Source organism: Nicotiana sylvestris, chromosome 9 (genome assembly GCF_000393655.2).
Source record: "Nicotiana sylvestris chromosome 9, ASM39365v2, whole genome shotgun sequence".
NCBI classification, from domain to species: Eukaryota; Viridiplantae; Streptophyta; class Magnoliopsida; order Solanales; family Solanaceae; genus Nicotiana; species Nicotiana sylvestris.
Window position 1 is genome coordinate 97,622,029 of NC_091065.1, and position 19,801 is coordinate 97,641,829.

Below are 19,801 nucleotides of genomic sequence, written 5' to 3' on the forward strand. Positions count from 1 at the left end.
GAGCAAGGAAATACTTTAGCTTTTCTGGAATCTGCAAATATGGCTACCAACACAGCTTTTGTGCTGATGTTTAATAAGATGTTACCTTCCTAAAAGTGAAATTCAGACCATATAAATTCTTTTCTATAGGATGTAAATGAGGATGAACATGACGATATTATATTGCATTGCTTAATTAGAAGAGAAAAAATTGAAACGCATTTATCATAATCGTGTAAAAACTTCTTCAGATCACATCAAGATCAACTTTGAGGGAATGTGAAAACCTACTTTTGGAATTCAGATTACTTCAAGATCAAGGATGCAACCTTTGCAAAAGCAGAAATTCTCATGCATGACCGTAGTTTTATTCAAACAGTTGATTCTTTTCAAGTTATCACATCATACAAAAAAGGGTGTATAGAAATGTATTCAACAAGACAGTCCTTTATGGCCCCAATATTGGCACGTGGTTGTATTCTGCATCACTTTACCGATTTTCTGTTGTTGATGACAGATTACAGAGGCAAGAATGGCGAAAAAAGACATTCAGTTCTCGTGCTTGAACCCAAATAGTTCATCCATGCAAAGTCTTGGATTGTGTAATTCCATTATCTAAATAGTCAAAACTAAATAACTAATGGAGTCTCAATATATGGGTTACATTTTCAGACGTGTGATCAACTGTTGGCACTCAAAACACCAATGCATATAAATGATCATAGTCTTCCTAAAAATGAATAGAGCTATTTGACTCTTCGTTGTAATTACACTCTAATGTGGAACATGTTATGGTGCTACATCTGATACTCTACAAATTTTCTTCCATTTGGATGTACAGGTGATCCAGAAACTCTCCAAGTTAAAGATACACAAAGTTGGATGCGATGCAGTCCAGACGAACATCCAGTCTTTGCTCTCTGAATCGTTAGGCCTTGTTCTTCTAATATTTGTGGAATGTACATCTGCTTTCTGCAAACCACATGAAAACTTATCCCTTAAAACAAAATTCTTCTGGCAAAAAGATTGTCATTGGTGATGAATTAGCACAGTACTAGGGAAGTTGGTCTTCCAACTCATACTCAGTAGTGAAGATACTTGACTCCTTTTTGCAGACTTTGTATTATTTCTGGGGAGTTTTCTAGTTTCAGCTCAATATCTTTTGACCATTAATAGTCCCCCTTGTTTTTAGGTTCTTGAAATCGGGAAGCTCCTATTTTGGAGGAAAACCCAATTCTACGGCTGCTAATCCGAACTTTTTTCATCTCTCAGAAAGATAGTCAGGACCATCGGACACGACTACTAGAGGGAAAGCACAGAACCATCACTTAAAAGTTCCCAGCTTTTGCCCCCTACGACTAAAGAATTCAAAGTACCAAGAACATCACAAAAATCATACATTAGAAAATAATAAGACCATCATTATTCTGCACCCTTCAAGTGTAACACCCCAGGCTTTAGACAGAGTCCCACATTGACAAAACACAAGAGGGATGCTGGGTATATAAGTTAACAAGCCTTAGACCCTAGTGACGCGTTTTAAACCCGTGAGGACCTAGGCCCAGAGCGGACAATATCACTAGCGGGCTGGGCTGTTACAAATGGTATCAGAGCCACTCTTGTGTCAGCCATGCCGATGGTGGGTCAGAGTTCAACTGAGTTTAGGCAAATCTCGGTTAGGCGGGGCAAACCTCAGTGCTGAGTCTAGGCAAATCCCATGCGGTGGGGCAAACCTCAGAGAGGACGCTGAGTCCATAAGAGGGGGTGTATGTAACACCCCAGGCTTTAGACAGAGTCCCACATCGACAAAACACAAGAGCGATGTTGGGTATATAAGTTAACAAGCCTTAGATCATAGTGACGCGTTTTAAACCCGTGGAGGCCTAGGCCCAGAGCGGACAATATCACTAGCGGGCTGGGCTGTTACATCAAGAAAAAAGCTGGCTATTCCTCAAGCAGTGAGGTATATAAAAGTACTTCCTAAGTCACGACATTAAATGGGGGACAAATCAACATCCCTTGCATTGAAGCACAAAGTACATTTTAGCAAATCTCGATCTTGTTGTCACATATTTTGGTTGTCATTTTACGCTTCCTTAGGATAATTTAGCTGTTGAATATTCCTTATCCCTTTTAACAAAAAAGAACGGCATACCTTTAAAATCATACATAGTGCGACAGGAGATCATATGTAGAATTCTTCAATCTGCAACTCTGCCCCAGGTGAACATCCCCGAATAAATATCTGCATCATCGTAACCGGAGAAAGCTGGCCTAAATACAGTGAAGGGGAATATTATTTTGCACTATTCAATTGAAACACTGTTACCTGTATTCACAATGTTCAGGCCATGCGCATCGGGCTTTTCCATAATCCCAATAGCAGTCCTCATCCCTCAGAGGCCCACGCTTTGCTTTTTGTTGCAATGCTTACAATGTCAATAAAAACTAAACTTTCATAGAAGAAGTTAATGAGGAAACAGACCCACCTTTTGTAACAAAGTTAGACTTTTTATCCGGATGAATATCATGCCACATCTCAAGCCACAGCTCCCGCATCAAAACCGGAGATCTGACAATGTTCCTGTGATTTGCTACCCAAGAAAATTTACAGTCATCAGATCGACGATTTGCATGAGGTGCAAAATGTCTAAGGTGGATTCAATATCTTACAACTAGAACAATCCAACATTACCGAATTCATTCAATGCAGTTAGACAAGATCTTTAATCTTGCATCATATGGAAACTGAACATTTGACAAGATCTTTAATCATGCATCATATGCAAGATTGGTTTGAGGTATAAAACGATGTACCATGTCTTAAATCTGTCCCGTGTCAAACGCTTACGACCGTCGTAAACCGATGAAGGAACCAAGAAAAGTAATTTTAGTCTATGGAATTGGACAAGCTCTCAAAACATGCTACTCAGGTAAGCTGGAAATTCCAATGTCTATTTTCTGAACTAAGATATAAGTTTTCTCCCCAAAGAATAATTATCCAAGAAGAAAATTTAGATCTTCTGCAAAGTTTAACTATTAGAATGATGCTGGGACATGCATTAGAACATAGAAAAGATATTCAAACACCTATCTGTTCTTCTTTCTTACCCTTTTTCTTTTTTCTTTTTTTTGTTTTGATAAGATACACAAAAAAGTAGAGAATCTACAGCATAACAAGATTATCTATGAACGACATCCAATCTTCTGTACAAACTGGAATTTCATTGGTGCACCAACCTATCCCCCTCAAATACCTGTCTGTTCAATTATAAGTTGGTAAACAGTTGGTACTTTACCAACTTATATATGCTTTTTACCTGAGTCTTTATTTTGTTAATGGAGAAAATTAGTGCATTCATTGTGGTTTTATTGTATATTTCAGGTTTATACGTTGGAGAACAGATTTGGAGAGAAAACAAGTCAAAAGAAGCCAATTTGAAGAAAAGGAAACAATTCTGGCCATATTTGGAAGTGGCTGAATGGACTGAAAACTGGCCAGAAGCGTAAGAACTGGCTAGAGATGCAAAAACTGGGCAGAAACTTAGAAATGAAGGCTGTTTTTGCCATTGGACTTGGGAAAAATTGTGGAACTATAAAAGCAAGACTTAGGAGAAATAATAGACGTCTCGGCTATTTTCCAAGCTGGAATTAACATCAACACCATTGGGAGTGAAGATTTGGACGAACTTCATTGAGCATTTCTTACCTTTTTAATTCCAATCTTTAACTCCTTGTTTCGTATGGTTTTATTTTTATTTTTATGGTGTAGTGATGAGTACAAAAATTTTAAAAGATCGCATAAATATTCTTACAAATTATATTTGCGTTATAAGATAAAAACCAAAAGGCGTAAAGATGATGAAAATAAAATAAAACAATTAAAAATGAAATGCTTAGTCTATCAAGAATCACATTTGAAGCCAGCAAAATTTATCAACTTGGTTAATCCTAATGTAATGGCCATTTCCATTCGACCTCCAACCAGCACCCTAGAGGAAAATTTTATTGCGGAGCTCTTAACCAACATTAATCCGATGTCCCTAATAACCACCAAGGCGAAGCTTAACATAGTGGCCACCATAGCTAATTTCACGTCATTGTCCCTTTTAAATGCAGCTAGCTGCCATTAATGGCACGACAAGCCCTAACGAAAATGCAGAAATTTATAATGTAGCAGCTGCAAGACTTTTTGAAATAAAACTGTAGTATGTTAATTCTTTGCACGAGATCGATCCATCAGAAAAGCTAGCTATCCAACCGCATGACTTTACCATAATGAAGATGCATGCTTCTCAAAATGGTTTTGAAATGACAGTATTTATAAGTATCAAAAGTCTTCAGAAACAACCAAAAGATCAAATATGAGAATTATTAGAAGTTTGCTCTGGAATACGTGACAATGTATTGAAAATTTGAAAAATCAGATAGTAAATCTTGGAAAAGATGTGAAAATTATATACATGAACAATATGAAGTTGTCTTAAATATTGCATGCCAACTTTTAAATTCCAAGACAGTTTCACTGATTTACGTTTTTGTACGTGGACATTGGACAATAATAAGTTGTCTTAAATATTGCAACACAACTTTTAAAAATCCAAGACAGTTTTTCTTATTTGCATTTTTGAAGATGAATAATAATAAGTTGTCTTACATATTACAAGGCAACTTTTAAAATTCCTAAACAACAATGCTTATTTACGTTTTTTGCAATAATGGAGGAATAATGTAATATTTTATTAAAAAATTATATATTAGTAGTCCATAATATTTAGATCTAATAGAGTAAGGAGGTGTGAGCGGCTGGTTGTGGAGGGCACGAGAAGAGGTAGAGATCAGTCTAAGAAGTATTGGGGAGAGGTGATCAGGCAGGATATGGCGAGGCTTCAGATTTCCGAGGACATGACACTTGATAGGAAGTTGTGGAGGTCGAGTATTACGGTTGTAGGCTAGAAGGTAGTTGAGTCTTGTCTTACTTTGTACCTTTGTGAGCATAGTCTGGTAAGGTTTTTGTCTAAGATAGCTAGTGGCAATGTCGTGTCTTACTATTTTCTCTTTTCGGTGCAGGACCTATTTACTAGCCATCGTTTTTGCTTTGCACTTTTCTTCTGCTTTTTATGTTCCTATTTTTCCTATGATCTCTGTAATGAAACTAATATTGTCTCCTTTTTGTCTTTTTATTTATCTTGAGCCGAGGGTCTTTCACAAACAGCCTCTCTACTCCCGGCTCCTTCGGGGTAGGGGTAAGGTCTGCGTACACACTACCCTCCCCAGACCCCACTAGTGGGATTTTACTGGGTTGTTGTTGTTGTTATAGAATGTATAATTACATTTTTGTACGAAAACATTGTAGGAGGAATATTTGATTGAAAGGCTATTTTGGTCATTCAACTTTTAATGGCTATTTTGGTCTTTTAACTTTGGGCTTAAGGGCTTCCTACTATATATATATATATATATATATATATTTCAATATTAGGGTTTTGATTTATAACTTGTTGCTTTTGTATTAAATGACAATTCTACTATTTATGAAATGGTCTTGTGTTTATTCAATTAATCTTGCATTGTATTGATTTTTCAAAGGAGTAGCTACCCCTAGGACATCCCCTATTGACTTGATTCAAAGGGAATTAGGTTTGGGCTTAGATTGATTGACGGGATTCTAGGTTAATTGAGGGATCGATTAGTCCTAGTCTAGTGATTGAGGTCAAGGAAAATCCTTCGCGCTTGTAGCCTAAAATTGGAAGGTTCTTAACGGAACCTGGTTAGGTTAGGGATAATCAACCAGGTTAGACTCACTAGTTGCTGAGAAACGCTAGTGGGTAATAAATTCAAATGCTAATGACTTAGACCTATGATTAATTAGTAGGAGTTAATTAAATACATTGGAATATACTCGATATCAATGAATTTCCTATTTTCTATATTTCTTTGTTTTCCTTGCTTGTGAGGATGCCATTGATCACTTTATTCGCTTTCTAGTTTAGATTTTTATCTTTCTTAGGTTTTAGTTCATATCAACATTTATAAAGTCAAAGTGTTTGGCTTAACCAAATTAGTGACAATACCTCACTTTCTTGATCGCCCTTATATTGTTCTCTATAGGATTCAGCCCCGACAAAATAATTGGGTAAATAATATTACATATGACCGTATCATATCTCTTATCGAGGCGTGTTGTGGACGTAATCACTCAACTATAAACAATATTACCAAAAAGCCAAATAACTACAACTATGAATTGCCTAACCCCTTACCCAGGATGTATCTGTGTATACATAATGTATGTGTTTCTATGTAAAAGGAAATTATGTCTTTTGCATTGCTCCTCTTTCCTTATCAAAAAAGAAAATTAATGTCTTTAAACCAATGTTGCACGGACTCTAGATGCTGCCATACCCATCTCGGATCCTCCAAAAATACATTACTTTTGAAGGATCCGACACGCACTCGGCGATATTTTTGGAGAGTCCCAGCAAAATAGCTTTAAACATTAAAAATACAACAAAAGTTTGGAGAGTTATCTAGATTTTACTTTACAGTCATCACAAGCTACTGACTGGAATCGAGTAATTATCTCTTCACAAGAATGAGATGCTGAGAGTTTGTACAAGTCATAGTAGATAGAGCTAATAAAAATTAGGAATACAGAGAGGAAAGTAAACACATATTGGGTGAGAAATGCCATATCACAGAAGACGAAAGAAATTACTGCATTCCACAGCTTTTTGGGTATTAAACAAGTAAAGGACAGCCACAAATGAGACATAGGAAAGCGAATGGTGAACCAGAGGAAAGAAGATACATTCTAGCCAACAGAAAGAAGTGCGAGAGGGAAAGACAGCATTCTACTTAAATAACCAAGAAATTCATTTAGAAAACTTTAAACAAGAATAAGAAATTGAGATACTTCAGATACCTTTATCAAGCTCCCAAACTGCTGTTCTCTTTCCTGGAAAACTTTCAGAATCCTCATAATAGGTTATGTACTTCACCGTAGGTAACCTTGTCATATTGGGAATGATATCTTCTCCATGTTGGTGCTCTATATTTCGATGCACTTGTACATCTGAGCCATCATGCTCTGACTGATGTTGTCAAAGACAGAGAGTAAGATAGAGCTGCAGTTGCCAGTGAGTACCAATATAAAAGCTAAAATGATTCACAAGCAAGCAGTAGAGTTTTAGCAGAAAACTGGAAAAGTATGAGGTCATGTGACTACATCTTCATGAATATATTATGTTCTCCAGAAGAAGCCAATTAGGTGAAAGGGATCTACTGAAATAAATATTGCATAGCTTGGTTATTTGGACCTTCGATCCGAATGAATCATCCTTTCCACGGAGGTGTAAATCTTTGCCTAGCAGCAGGCAAAGATTTACCTCTGTGGAAAGGTTGATTCATTCAGATCGAGGGCCAAATAATTCAATCGGGACCGCATTGCCCTTCTCTGACACTGACTGCTCAACCTGAGAGCAGACGAACCGCCGAATCAGAAAAATTGGGTGTAATTCAAACCGCACTCAAAGGTAGTGCAACTGGGCCGACACACTGAGTGACAAAAGCTAGGGGATCGTTTTGTAGGAAAATGTGAGGATCTTTAAAATGTGTTGCATCAAACTTTCAAGTATCTGAGAAATTACTAACAATAGTCAGATCTATCATAGTCTTTTAGGCAGCTCTTCCAATGTGTCTATGTGGGGTGGTGAGATGGAGTTGGAGCTATTTTCATATGCTCAATATGGTTAGATGTCTTCCCCATAATTACTAGTAAAGGTGGTAATATTGGTTGCGGTTTCCCCACTTGACTGAGATTAAGATCAAACAAAATATCACATACCAAAAAGGAAGGCAGATGATCTTTACGAATTTCAAAAGAATATTAATTTGCACTTTCAAATCATAAAAGAGAACTGATCTGAGGGGAACAACGGTATCTTAGATATCTATATCTATAACAGAGCTTCTGAATACCTGTGGTGTCCTTGTTATGTTCACTTTTGGCCCCAGCCAATTCTTGCACCAGGAGAGAGAATGGTATGGCACCTGCGAATCTGCTTCAATTAATAAAAAAGAATCCCTTTCTCGTACTCATAGTCATAGATATGAGACCGTAATCAAATGGACCAATCGAATTTAAAAATAATACTACTTCCCCTGTCAGATTTTTGCAGCTTATTCTAATATAAACCTTACTCCTTGTTAAACATAATGACTTTATTTCATATCTTAAGATTATAATTACCTAAAGTTCATTTTAAAGATTCTATATCATAACCAATCCAACATTTTAAGTAAATTTATTCAGTAGTGGAAAGAACCGATGAAATAACATTTCAATGTGCAGCCATTGACTTTAATAATATTAGCTACTTTTTTTCCAATAATGGTGTACCTGGACCAGCTCGTGCATTTGGCATATGCTACCTCCCACCAACACACAATTACTTATATAGTTATATTACTAAAATTTGAATTTCGTTGAATTTCCTATGAATTAGTACTGTTTTACAGTAAGTACTTAAATTGGGTACTAAAATGATGAGCTTAAAAGCATTAGTTAGTCCGATTGTCAAAATAATCGTTGCCCATTGTTGAATTGTTTGATCAACTCATCAAAAAGCTTGAGTTTTTTTAGAGAGCACACTTTTATTTACTTAAGTATGTCTTTAACATGCCCTCCTCACATATGGACTTGATTCTTTTTGCTGAGCCAAGCACGTGGAAATTCTTTTTCAAAGAGAGCTCTCTAACGACATTTTAAATTTCAGTAGGGAGGTCATTTCAATAAATTACAAAAATTTATATACTTAAATATGCCTGATTAATCCTTCATCATACCGTCTCATCCCCACTTGTTGCACCTGGGTTTCCTTCAACCAGATTCCCTGACCTAAAAGGAGGAAATTTGAGATACTGAGAGAGATCCAAATGTTCAAATAGTCAGTATCCAACTTCAACGAGGTTTAAGAGGAATAAGAAGAGGAAGACAAGTTAACATATTCTATAGGAAGAATGGTTGATTTAGTATCACGCACATGGTCAGTATCCTACTCCATGTTGTCTGCTATGCAAATTAATACTTAGGATTAAAAATTGAAGCTTAGGAATTTTAAAAGAAGGATAATGTCCTCCATGCAAAGACTCAAAATTATATACTTTCACAAAAAAAGTCAAACAACTTAATCTTGTTTCGTTTTTTTTTTCCAACCCTTACAACTTTATGTCTTAATGAAGTTGTAGAGGATCCGGGTGGCATGGATGAGGAAAAGAAGATAATGAAGTAAGAGCAACAATAATAAGTGAAAAATGTCATGTTCAGATGTGCTGTTCGGAGAGAGCTTTCCAGAATATGTTATCAAGATGCAGAACACAAGTTACCGTGAATACAGAGATCCTTCAATTTCATATATCACATCTGTTATAATCCAATTATCAGGATAAGGCTTCCCACTGGGTGCAAAATAGTAACCAACCTGTTATTCAACATGAAGAAAGCAGAAAAATATTCAGGATCACATACTAAATGAAGAACATAACTAGAAGAGGGGAATATAATCATATAGAGGCATGTAATGTAATGCGGATAGAAGACTTATGTCATTAAATCATTTTTACAGGGTGGGGGTACTAGTGGTAGACAGAGGTTGGTGCATTGAGAAATACAGCCAACTAGGGAGAACACTATAACCTGCTTGTTTATTTTCCTTTTCTTTTTTCATACTACTATTTCTTCAATTGTCATCTTTTTCTTGCTTTTCTTTATTTTTCTGCCGCAATCAACTGATGGATATGGTAAACAAGCTTTTCCTTTAGAATAAGAAAAATGAAAAGGAAAACGACAACCAAAATCTTTAAGAAATCAAGCATTATAGCAAATGTTGCTCAATCACAGCTAACATGAAATGGTTGTAAAAACACATGGACTTTCTGGTTCTGATTTCTTAAACCACAGATCAAAAGAGGCCTCGTAAAAGATTTCAAGTTGGAACTTTCAACTGAATGCTTAAAAGAATTAGCGATTAGAACAGATACTTCCATCACAAAATTGTCATGTGAAAGCAATACAGACAAAGAATTATAATAGACAGGCCTAGGTTGATCAACAGCAGACATAACTTACAACCTTCATGCTGATCGGTAAGTTACATCAATGGTTAGTACCATCCCATCTCTGAGTAATTTAATATGCAAAGTTTGAAGACTGATTCGAGGCGTTCTAGCTGTCCTGTCAGCTTCAGATGAACAGTCACCTAGCGCACTAGTTTTCACTTTTGGGTTTTGAAGAAGTTCAGAAATTAATACAAGAACATGATGAACTAGCTGATAAACGAGCACAAGAAAGTTGATTTAGTGTGTATGCCGATTAATTAGTGTAAAACAAGTAATATTGAGTTCAATAACAGCATGTGCCTACAGCCAAATCATCTATGTTAAAACACATATGCACAACAATCATAATGAATTTCTAAACTGGCTAGAGCAAGAAATTGACCCTTGAGAAGAGAAGAATACCTCAGTCTTCGAATCTATGCCATAAATGCAGAATATGTTCTTGAGAGGTGGTCTTTCCCAAGGTGTTAGAGGATTTAAAATCGGATCGGCATGGTAAGACCTGAATTCTTTAGATGTCAGAACATGGTATAGCTAGAGATAACTGGCATAGAACCAAAGAACAATTAAGCCAATAGCCAATAACTCATGGAGAAACAAAAAGAAAAAAAAGGATAAGTATTAAGCTAGCTTAAATTACTTCCACCATAAAACATTCTTTTATATAAAGACAACTTAATCTTTCACCAAGTTTTACTTACTTAGTGAGTCCATATGCACAAAACTCTGCCTAGCTCCAAGATTAAATTTTCTATTTTTTTTTTTAATAAATTGAACTGCTCTCCAAATTTTGCATTTCAAAGTTTTAGTTAATCAAATTTTGCTCATTTTAATTCATCTATCATCTTGAATTATTTTTAATTTTCTCAATACAATTTCTTGCCGAAATGGACGCACAGCAACCTACATAAGTGGTTAATGGCAGTTTTGAAATAAAGAGTAACAACGAAATAATAAATTAAAACATCAGTATTCAATGATCTATCACAAATAAAAACTTTTAAATGTAAATATTGTCCCAATAATTCAATGTGGCAAAGTAGATACTCTATCACCATCGAGAGTGTTTAGGTTAAAACGGTAGTTAAGTAATTCAATTATAAATTAGGTGTCTTTATTTGATCTCTTATACCCTGCGTTCACGCGGGATGCTTCGTGCACCGGGCTGCCCTTTTGCCATACTCTATCTAAAAGTACAGGATTCTAATGGCAAGGAAGTAAACTAACATAACCACCTTTTTATAACTTATCATTGTTAGTTCATAAGTCTAACAGGAAAGGCAAGTGTAATTTTGCCAAGCTAGAGGGGATGTCCTCTGAATAATGGCAAAAGGAGAGGAAGTTCAGTGTAATTGGACCTTCTATATATTACAATGTGTTAAGATAATAATTCGCATAGTTTAAACATATGAGATCAAATTTAAAATATAGAGTATAACATTAGAAATAGTATTTTTAAAGGTTAGTTTGACTTCAATGTTTTGAACCTAACCGCTTCTCAAAATGAGCCCTTTTAAGACAGACTAAGTCGGAAGTACGTCAAACAAAACAAGATGAAGGGAGTATTATTACAGCTTTATTTTGATATCTAGACAGTGCTACATTTACTTAGTTTTTAAATAAAATAACTCTAGTTTTAAAATAGAGATTACATCTCTGAAATCAGACAAGGAATATGTTCGATTTCCCTTTGTTAGTTGAATCATGTCAATTTTTAAGAGGACAATGTCCAAGTTGCCTTTGTTAATAGAATCATATCATTCTTTTTGGGACAATGAAAGTAACACAAGCAAAACAAAGTAGCAAAACATGCTAGTTTTTGTGAGCATTGCAACACCTTGATCATCCATGGAGAAGTCAAGGGAGAAAATATATTTTTTCATATGTTCCGACCTCTGGAAATACAAAAGGAAATAAAATAAGATCAGCACTTTCATGGAAGGTACAGAAAATTCATTTCCTTCAACAAGCTCAACTATATCTTGAATTTATTGGATATGTTACATTGAAAACATCAAGGATACTATCTTCTTATTGCATTATCTGAAAATGTTGCATGGACGTAAAAGGATTTGCTGTTGTACTCACTTTTGTAAAAGGTACAAGAGCCTTTCGCTATCAGGATCATAATCCTTTATGGCTTTGAAAAAGGTCCCATCAGAGACTTCGCGAGCAGAAAAAGACAATTGCGTTGGAAATCCACATTCCATTCCAGACAAGTTAGCTTGGGCAATTTCTACGAATGATGGATAAGCTTTATCCCCTGCTAAGACATATTAAAAGCCCATTAGCACAAGTTATGCTAAAGACACAACATGCTCGTTGGCCTTTTGGTAATACCTCGAATTGAAGGAACTTCAATATTGATTATGTTTGTTGGCCAGCCAGAATAGTTTGATTGACGCTCATGCTCATCGCAATGGTAGGCGTGATGGTTTTTCCGGTCTCCGCCAGAGAAATGCCTCCTGTACACATTATCTGTTGTACAATATTTTGAAAATGGCAACATCCACATAGAAGATCCAAAAGTATTGAACATCAGGCGAGCTGTCCCCTGATAACTTGGAAAACATACATGTCATATCAATGCAGATATAATATCTAATATTGTACGAATTAATAAGAATGTCCAGATTTACAACTTTTATTAAATTCCCTAACTTTTGAAACAAATACAAGAGCTTTAGAACAAAAAATTCTCAAATTCACATTTCTTTAATGAAAAAAAGTAGTCTCTAAAGCTCTCTAAGGAGTGTGCCCTGCGCAACCTAGAATTTCTATGTCTGAACTACACAACCTAAAGGTCCTAAACATAGATAAAGGTAGCCTACCGCATTAGAACTTAAGTTGAATTTAATAAAAATAAAAAATAAAAACCTCAGAAACAGGAAGACCAAATGTAGCCCCCGATAATGTTGCTTTGACTGTCTCAATAGCACCAAGAAGAGGAGCTCCTGAAACCACAAGAAAGCAGCAATTCCAGATAAGTAGCTTTCCCTAATTTCTGAGATAAGACTGGAATCAAATAGTATTTAGGTTAGTAAGACATACCAACAGCAAAATAGGCATGAATGTGATCGTCTAGCCATCGCAAATACTCTTTTGGAGCAATCTCTAATTTCAACCACTCCAAGAAGTATCTAAAGACATTGTTACCTAATGAATGAGCGAAAACTATTGAAGGCCCACCACGAAGTTTAAGAGCAGTTTCAAAAGTTAGCCTGCCAGAAAGGAAAAAGAGATAAAAACCCACCATATAAAAGACATTTACCAGAAAAATTACAAAAGAAATGCTCTAACACTCAAAAGAGCAGAACAATAAAATCAGCAAAGCAGAAGGTTTAAAAGATTTATGCGAAGTACGGGGAGGGGAAAGGGGAAGCAGGAAAGGGAGATGCAAAAACAAGTCGTTAAAAGGTAACAGAGGTATTTCTGACACAATGTGTCTGGAATTGTCAAAGTTATTTCCTGAACAGACCATCCCACCATGCCTGGTGGTAAAAGATGAGTTTTATGTGTAAAAATGAACTCATATTTTGTGCAAACAATCACATCGGGCACTATTTGTGCAAAAAAAAAAAAAAAAAAAATCACTCAATGATGTACTAAGAAAGATCTCTAGCATAAAAAACAGAAAAAAAACCCTCCACCCATACTATTGGAGGATTGAACATTTTATGAGAAAAAAGGCAGGAAGAAAAACTGTAAAGTCGCTAAGTTTTCCATGGTAATATATTCTTAAATATTTGTTGCAGGAAAATCTTCCCCAGGCCAAAGAGGAAGAAAAAAAACATTGCCTTGGGTTCAACCCAGATCTTCAACCATTGTATAAAGTAAATATCTTGCTCACTACTACAAATTCTGAAACAAAATAGATGAAAGAAATGGACAATTCTACTTTCCACTGGGAAAAAGGAATTGGAAAGGTTTACACTTCTCTACCAATCAATTTGTCATTTGAACTTAGGAAAGAATCGTTTAGTGAGATAATAAACACATATATCTAAATTCAAGGCATAAATGGTATCCTGAAAATACAAACTTTAGTTTGTGAAAGTAAAGATCTCGCTCCTCAAGCTTTGATGGAGACAATCTCCAGTCATATGGAACTGCAATGATTGCATTAGCCTCGATACCAAATTCAATGCACCACTTAACCCATTCTTTCCACACTGATGACAGAGGACCTGAAGAGGAATGTGGTTTGGATCAATTAGAGAACCAAAACAAATAGCAGAATCATCACTTAAATCCCTTAGAGTAGCAAAGATATCTATGACAAATGGTCCTTCACTGACCACTCTCTGTTATTGTCCTTTTTGTAATTTCATATTCATATATAAATAGTCCTTTAAAATAATATAACCATAGAATCCCTACTAATTGGTCTTGACAATCCAAGAAAAAGGGCAGCAGGCAGAAGTTCATCAGTCTCACACTAAGGAAAATGGTTTTTAAGTCATAAATTTAGAAGTTTTTGCCCGTTCAGTTCCATGTCTCATTAGTTCAACCAAGTAGAATAAAGTTAAAAAATGTGAACTCAGAAAATGTAGAAGAAGAAGGAGAAAGATAATAACAAAGAAGGAGCCAAATCTTCTTTTGGAAAAAAAAGTGGTCATAACAAACATTTAAGCCAGAGCAACTTCAAGAATCGTGAACTTATATGGACACTTCAAAAAGAACAACTCATATTTGAATGCCTCGCCGAAAGGCTGTTGCAGGCAAAACCCCATCACATAATGTGAAGGCTCGGTAAAACAAATACATATAAAGTTGCCATTAGTGTGTAAAAGCATCTTCCGCTTCCAAACATGACAAAACACTGTTCTAACTTATTAAGTTGTACCAAAGTGAGAAACAACTCAAGCTGAGTTGATAAACTAATTTTGTTTCTAAATTTGGTATTATTTGGTGTTCACTTAGAAAAAGAATGATTATATTGAGTTTGATTTAGTATTAAACGAAAAAAGAAGCTAATTGGACAGAACCAACAATGTATATATCACTTTGTACAACAAACCCAGTATAGTCCCACAAGTGGGGTCTGTATATATCACTTTGTAAGTTTATAAAAGTAAGCATATTTGTTTTACAGATATTTAAAATTATATATATTTTTTCAGTAATATTTTCTTCCTTTCCTCCTTTGGGTTTGTGGCTTTGCCCATTTTTGGTTTAATTCTTTTACAACCACAAGATTAGTTGAGAATGGTTGCTGCAAAGACTTGACTAACCCTGCATATGCTGTTATACCAGATCCTAGTTAAGTCCCACTTGTGCAACAACCATGTTCAATCAAAACATGCAGAAAATCAAAAGGCAGAATTATATTTTTTTTTACTGATAAAAAAGCCAAATTTTGGAGAGAAAGAAAAAAACCACAGAACCACTAAGACCGGAACCTGAATAGACCTAGTTGGTTTGGTTTTTTCATAGGTAAAAATTGGCTCAAACCAGACCACACAGACCACTGTTCTCGAAGGCAAAAAAAAACGTATAAAGCCAAGGTCTAATTGGAAGCTAAGCTAAAGCATAGTTAAAGGGCGCATTAGTGAAGGCACAAATGAAGAAAAAGGTATATATACACTCACATAAAACACAGCAAAACTAATATGGATAAAGGAAATGAAACAACTGCGATTAAGCAAAACAAATGAAGTAAAAACAATGCTAATCTTTTTTCGTTTTGATAAGCAAAGTAAAAAAAGAATGTTAGTCCAAGTTCAAGAACCAATAAATTTGTTTCATTAGATGCAAAATGCAACTTTTAAGTTCCTAATTCAAATCTATTAACTACTGTATTTCTAATAGTTTCTATCACTATTTCTCAGGTTAATGTTTTCTTAGGTTGATTTGCTAAATATTTTGTTGTTTAGTGTCGCTCTTATTGCGACAGAACCACGCTCACCTAAGTTCTCAAAATTATTGAAAAAAAGAAACTTTTGCTGAATCACACGCTTTAGCGCTTGCTAATTAGTAAATCCAATGAACCGCTGCCTAGCAGAGGCAAAGCGCCCAACCTGCTGTGCACCTAGCTACATGTGGATTAAAAAGAGGCAACTTAAGATATTACCAGTGAACGTCGGTTCAGTTTCATGTCCTGGCTAATGGGGGCTATCATATTGAATTCTTATTCCATTTTACTAGAAGTCCAAAGGAATTGCACGGAGAACAAAACAAGATCACCTGTAATGTATCCCGGATCAAGCTCCGTGATAGCAGAAAGGCCACTATCAGGTCGAGACTTGCATTCCCGGTGATCTGTTTGATTGTAAGGATCTAACATCATGCACTTCAGCCAGCAATTCACAGCAGAAAGAAGCTGTAAGAAAGATAAACTGTTAACTTATAAACAACAACTACGTCTCAAGCCCAAGCAAGTAGGGATCAAGCTATTTGAATCATTACTGTTATGCTGCTCCATTTAGGCTCATTTCGGTCCAATATTATATAAAATAAAGTCTTGACAAACCCAATGAAGGCAAAGCACTAGGTGATTTCTTCCCATCTGCCTAAACCTTGGTGGGCAAAGTCACCTGGTACATGCGCTGGTGAAAGGAAGCAGGTACCCGGTGAAATAATCGGGGTGCGTGTAAGCAAGCCCGAACACCACCCCCATGATAAAAATATTAATACTAATAATAATAATAATAATAATAACAATAAAATCTTCACAAAAAGAAAACAAGTTTCTCTAACAGTATAAGTTCTATATATTTTTTACTGACACATAAATCTCTTACAAGACTAAAAGACTCCTAGCAACATCGGACTTAAAGTAAATATAACATAACTAAACTCAACCAACTAATGGGTATAACCTATGTAGATCTTTTTCTTGTATTGTGCCCTATTTTTCACCAGGTCTGCATGGAATTGTAGGTCTTTCGATACAACTTAATTCCATGTGATTCTAGGTAAAAGTTAAACTAAAAGATCAGTGCTTTTGTATCACAAAAGCATGATCCTGACAGCAGAGAGTACTTTTGTATGACTGCAATCGAAACAACATCTCATGCATGGTCTAATATCTAGTAATTTGCCGCACAGGGTATTTCCCCAAATACATTACAAAACCAAGATCATATCTTTCAATGTAGTGCACCAGCAAAATCGAAAGTAATTGAACACCTTGAATATTGATCTGAACGAGGAAAGATTTCAAACAAGAAGCAGAACAAGACATGAACCAACATCCATGTCCTCATCACTTATATACCAATTGCCCCATTAATACTTCATAAGTTAGTATCATTAGTTTACCATTACAATATGAAAAATCTGGTAATTAGCTTAGTGTATGATAAAACTCACAGTTCAATATCAGACTTTCTTCCACTCAATCAATCAACTGCACATCGTCGCAAATTATTTGTGGTCGACTATTCCTCTATATACATTCCATATTATTCATGTCAATTTTATTCCAAATACTCTAAAAAGAAATAGGTTCCCTAAGGGTGTGTTTGGTAGAAAATATTTTCCAATTTTCCTGCATTTGGTTGGTCAAAATGTTTCGGTTTGGAAAGACATTTTCTCTAGGAAAACAAGTTCCTTAAAAATCAGGAAAATGACTTCCATGGGAGTAAGAAAACAAGTTCCATGAGCAACATTCCATGCTTATCCACCCCCCCCTCATAGTATTTGGCTAGATTATATATAAACACTTTAGTGACAATATTTTCTTCTTACTTACCAAAAACCAAAAATAAGAAAGAAACCCACTCTTTTTTTTTTTCAGGAAACATTTTCCTTCATACCAAATAACCAAACACATCCTAAATATCAATCCCAATTTAATTGGTATTACCTCTAAGAATTATTTGCTTCTACAGTGTTATGTTCTTAACTAAATGTACATTGATCAATATTTTTATTGAGTTTAAGTTCTATGCACGGATAGTACAAAACTTATCAGGTCACATAAAAAGGTGATTGCAGGTAACGTTATTACCTAAGCATTGATAACCTACAACAAATGGCAAGTAACCTCCTATAACAGGTAAAAATCACACTGATCGTATGAAATTTTTTACACTCACTGTGTGTAAAACTTAAATCCTTTTACTTAATGCATGAAACTTCCGATTGTACGGAGTACTTATAAACTTTTTACAAAGTGAAACTCAAATACTAAGCTTGCATAAATAAACAGTGAACAATATCATTATCTCCACACAACCAATTAAAGCAACACAATGTCTAGAACTTTGATTATTGATTACTTACTTTGGTGGTGTCGAGCCAGACTAAATCGAGAGGATTGAAATCCAGAGGAGAATAAGGGCAGTCCAATATTGACCATGCTCTCAGTTGGGTGGACGCGAACCCTGGGATGATAATTCCCGACAGCTTCGAGTAATCGCCGGCGAACTCCCCGTTAAGGGCAGCTAGGAGGAGGAGGAAACTGACGACGATGCACACGTGTCCTCCTCTCATTGTTTAGAAGAGAATTTGTTTTCCGTTTTTTCACATGAACAACAGCCACAGGTGTCTGGAAAATTGGAAAGTTTGGGGCCAGAGACTGACTTTTGCCGTTGGGAGTTGGTAACTTTTCAATGTTGCCTTTTTCTTTGCATCTAAAAATGAATTCAAAAGTTGATTTTTCTGAATAAAATAATCATATTTAAAATTATATTAGAAGTATTATACATTAGTATAATTCTATAGTTTAATATTTTTTTAAATGTCTTAAAAATTAGTCACGAAAATTGCTAACTTGTATATTCTATATAATAATCATGTGTGTGTATTTTGAACGAAATGATTTGTTGACAAAGTTGTACTATAATGATAATGGTTGACCAGTTAGAAAAAAAATCATTGTTCAAGTATTAAGAATATTTTTAGTGCAATTAGTCACGGATATAAAAAATATAATCATGTAAGTTGCAAATGACTATTTAGAATAAATAATAGTCTGTAATTATATATATATATATATATATATATATATATATATATATGCATGTTTGACCTTTTCTTTTTTCCTTTTCAACCAGTCTTTTGACTTTTAAAACCAGCTTTGAGCTGTTGTCCAGAAAAATTTTACCCCGGAAAAAAAACAAGAACAAAAACTACATCTAATCTTGTCCCATGGTTACATGATCACAAGGTTAAGCTCCTAAGCACAATACCCTTTGCGGCTTTTTTTTTGGCTTTTCAGAAATATTTTCAAGAAAGTATACCTCTAACTTGAGACTAGGGGTAGTTGGCGAGGTGGCCTCTTTCCAAACTTGAATTGGCCGAGTAATCTTCAGGTTTTAATTATTGTAGGGTTAACCTTCATGTTTAATTAATGGTTAAGTGAGATTATAAAGTGAAGGGAAAAGTTTAGTTTTTATCCCTAAAATTTCAGTATTTACACTTTAGCCCCAACCTATATAATTGTAATATTACCAGATTTTAAAAAAAAAAAAATCATCCCTTCCCGCCTCATCTGCCACCCCAATCCCCATTTCCCATAGCTGATTCCTCCATTGCAGCTTGTTTTTCTTGCATTCAACACACAAAGGTCGTCTCCCTTCTTTCCCACTCCTCTCAAAGCTTCATTCTTTTGATTTATCATTTACTTTGAAGAAATCAAAAATTAGGGATTTTTTGGATCTGTCGAATTTGGGGAAGAAATTGGTGGTATATTGGATTGATAATTCATTCCTGGTGGTATATTGTGTGTCTCCTTCATCTGGTAAGTGTTTCCATC

At 35.3% G+C, this 19,801-nt stretch overlaps 1 protein-coding gene across 2 annotated transcripts; it reads right to left on the minus strand.

The window, feature by feature from the left end:
• Nucleotides 1–555: 555 nt before the first annotated feature.
• On the minus strand, nt 556–18,650 carry LOC104219520 (phospholipid--sterol O-acyltransferase). Of its 2 annotated transcripts, XM_009770215.2 has the most exons (16): nt 18,328–18,650; nt 16,285–16,420; nt 14,141–14,285; nt 13,150–13,319; nt 12,976–13,052; nt 12,439–12,652; nt 12,187–12,361; nt 10,501–10,600; nt 9,367–9,461; nt 8,827–8,878; nt 7,960–8,031; nt 6,905–7,073; nt 2,469–2,573; nt 2,309–2,393; nt 2,135–2,224; nt 556–951 (listed from the first exon to the last, which is right to left on the minus strand). In XM_009770215.2, exons 1-15 carry the CDS (start codon nt 18,535–18,537, stop codon nt 2,143–2,145), a joined length of 1,887 nt encoding a protein of 628 aa, XP_009768517.1. In that variant the 5' UTR covers nt 18,538–18,650; the 3' UTR covers nt 556–951; nt 2,135–2,142. The 2 variants fall into 2 exon arrangements, 1 of the variants encoding a protein (XP_009768517.1); XR_709295.2 differs by lacking the exons at nt 556–951; nt 2,135–2,224 and having other exon boundaries at nt 2,469–2,563.
• Nucleotides 18,651–19,801: the final 1,151 nt, after the last annotated feature.

Coding starts and splice junctions, on each gene's coding strand:
- LOC104219520 (XM_009770215.2), bottom strand. CDS start 18,537: ATGAGAGGAGGACACGTGTGCATCGTCGTCAGTTTCCTCCTCCTCCTA. Junction 14,286..16,284: donor TGATCCGGGATACATTACAG/GTGATCTTGTTT, acceptor ATTCCTCTTCAG/GTCCTCTGTCATCAGTGTGG. Junction 12,362..12,438: donor TGAAGTTCCTTCAATTCGAG/GTATTACCAAAA, acceptor ATGTCTTAGCAG/GGGATAAAGCTTATCCATCA.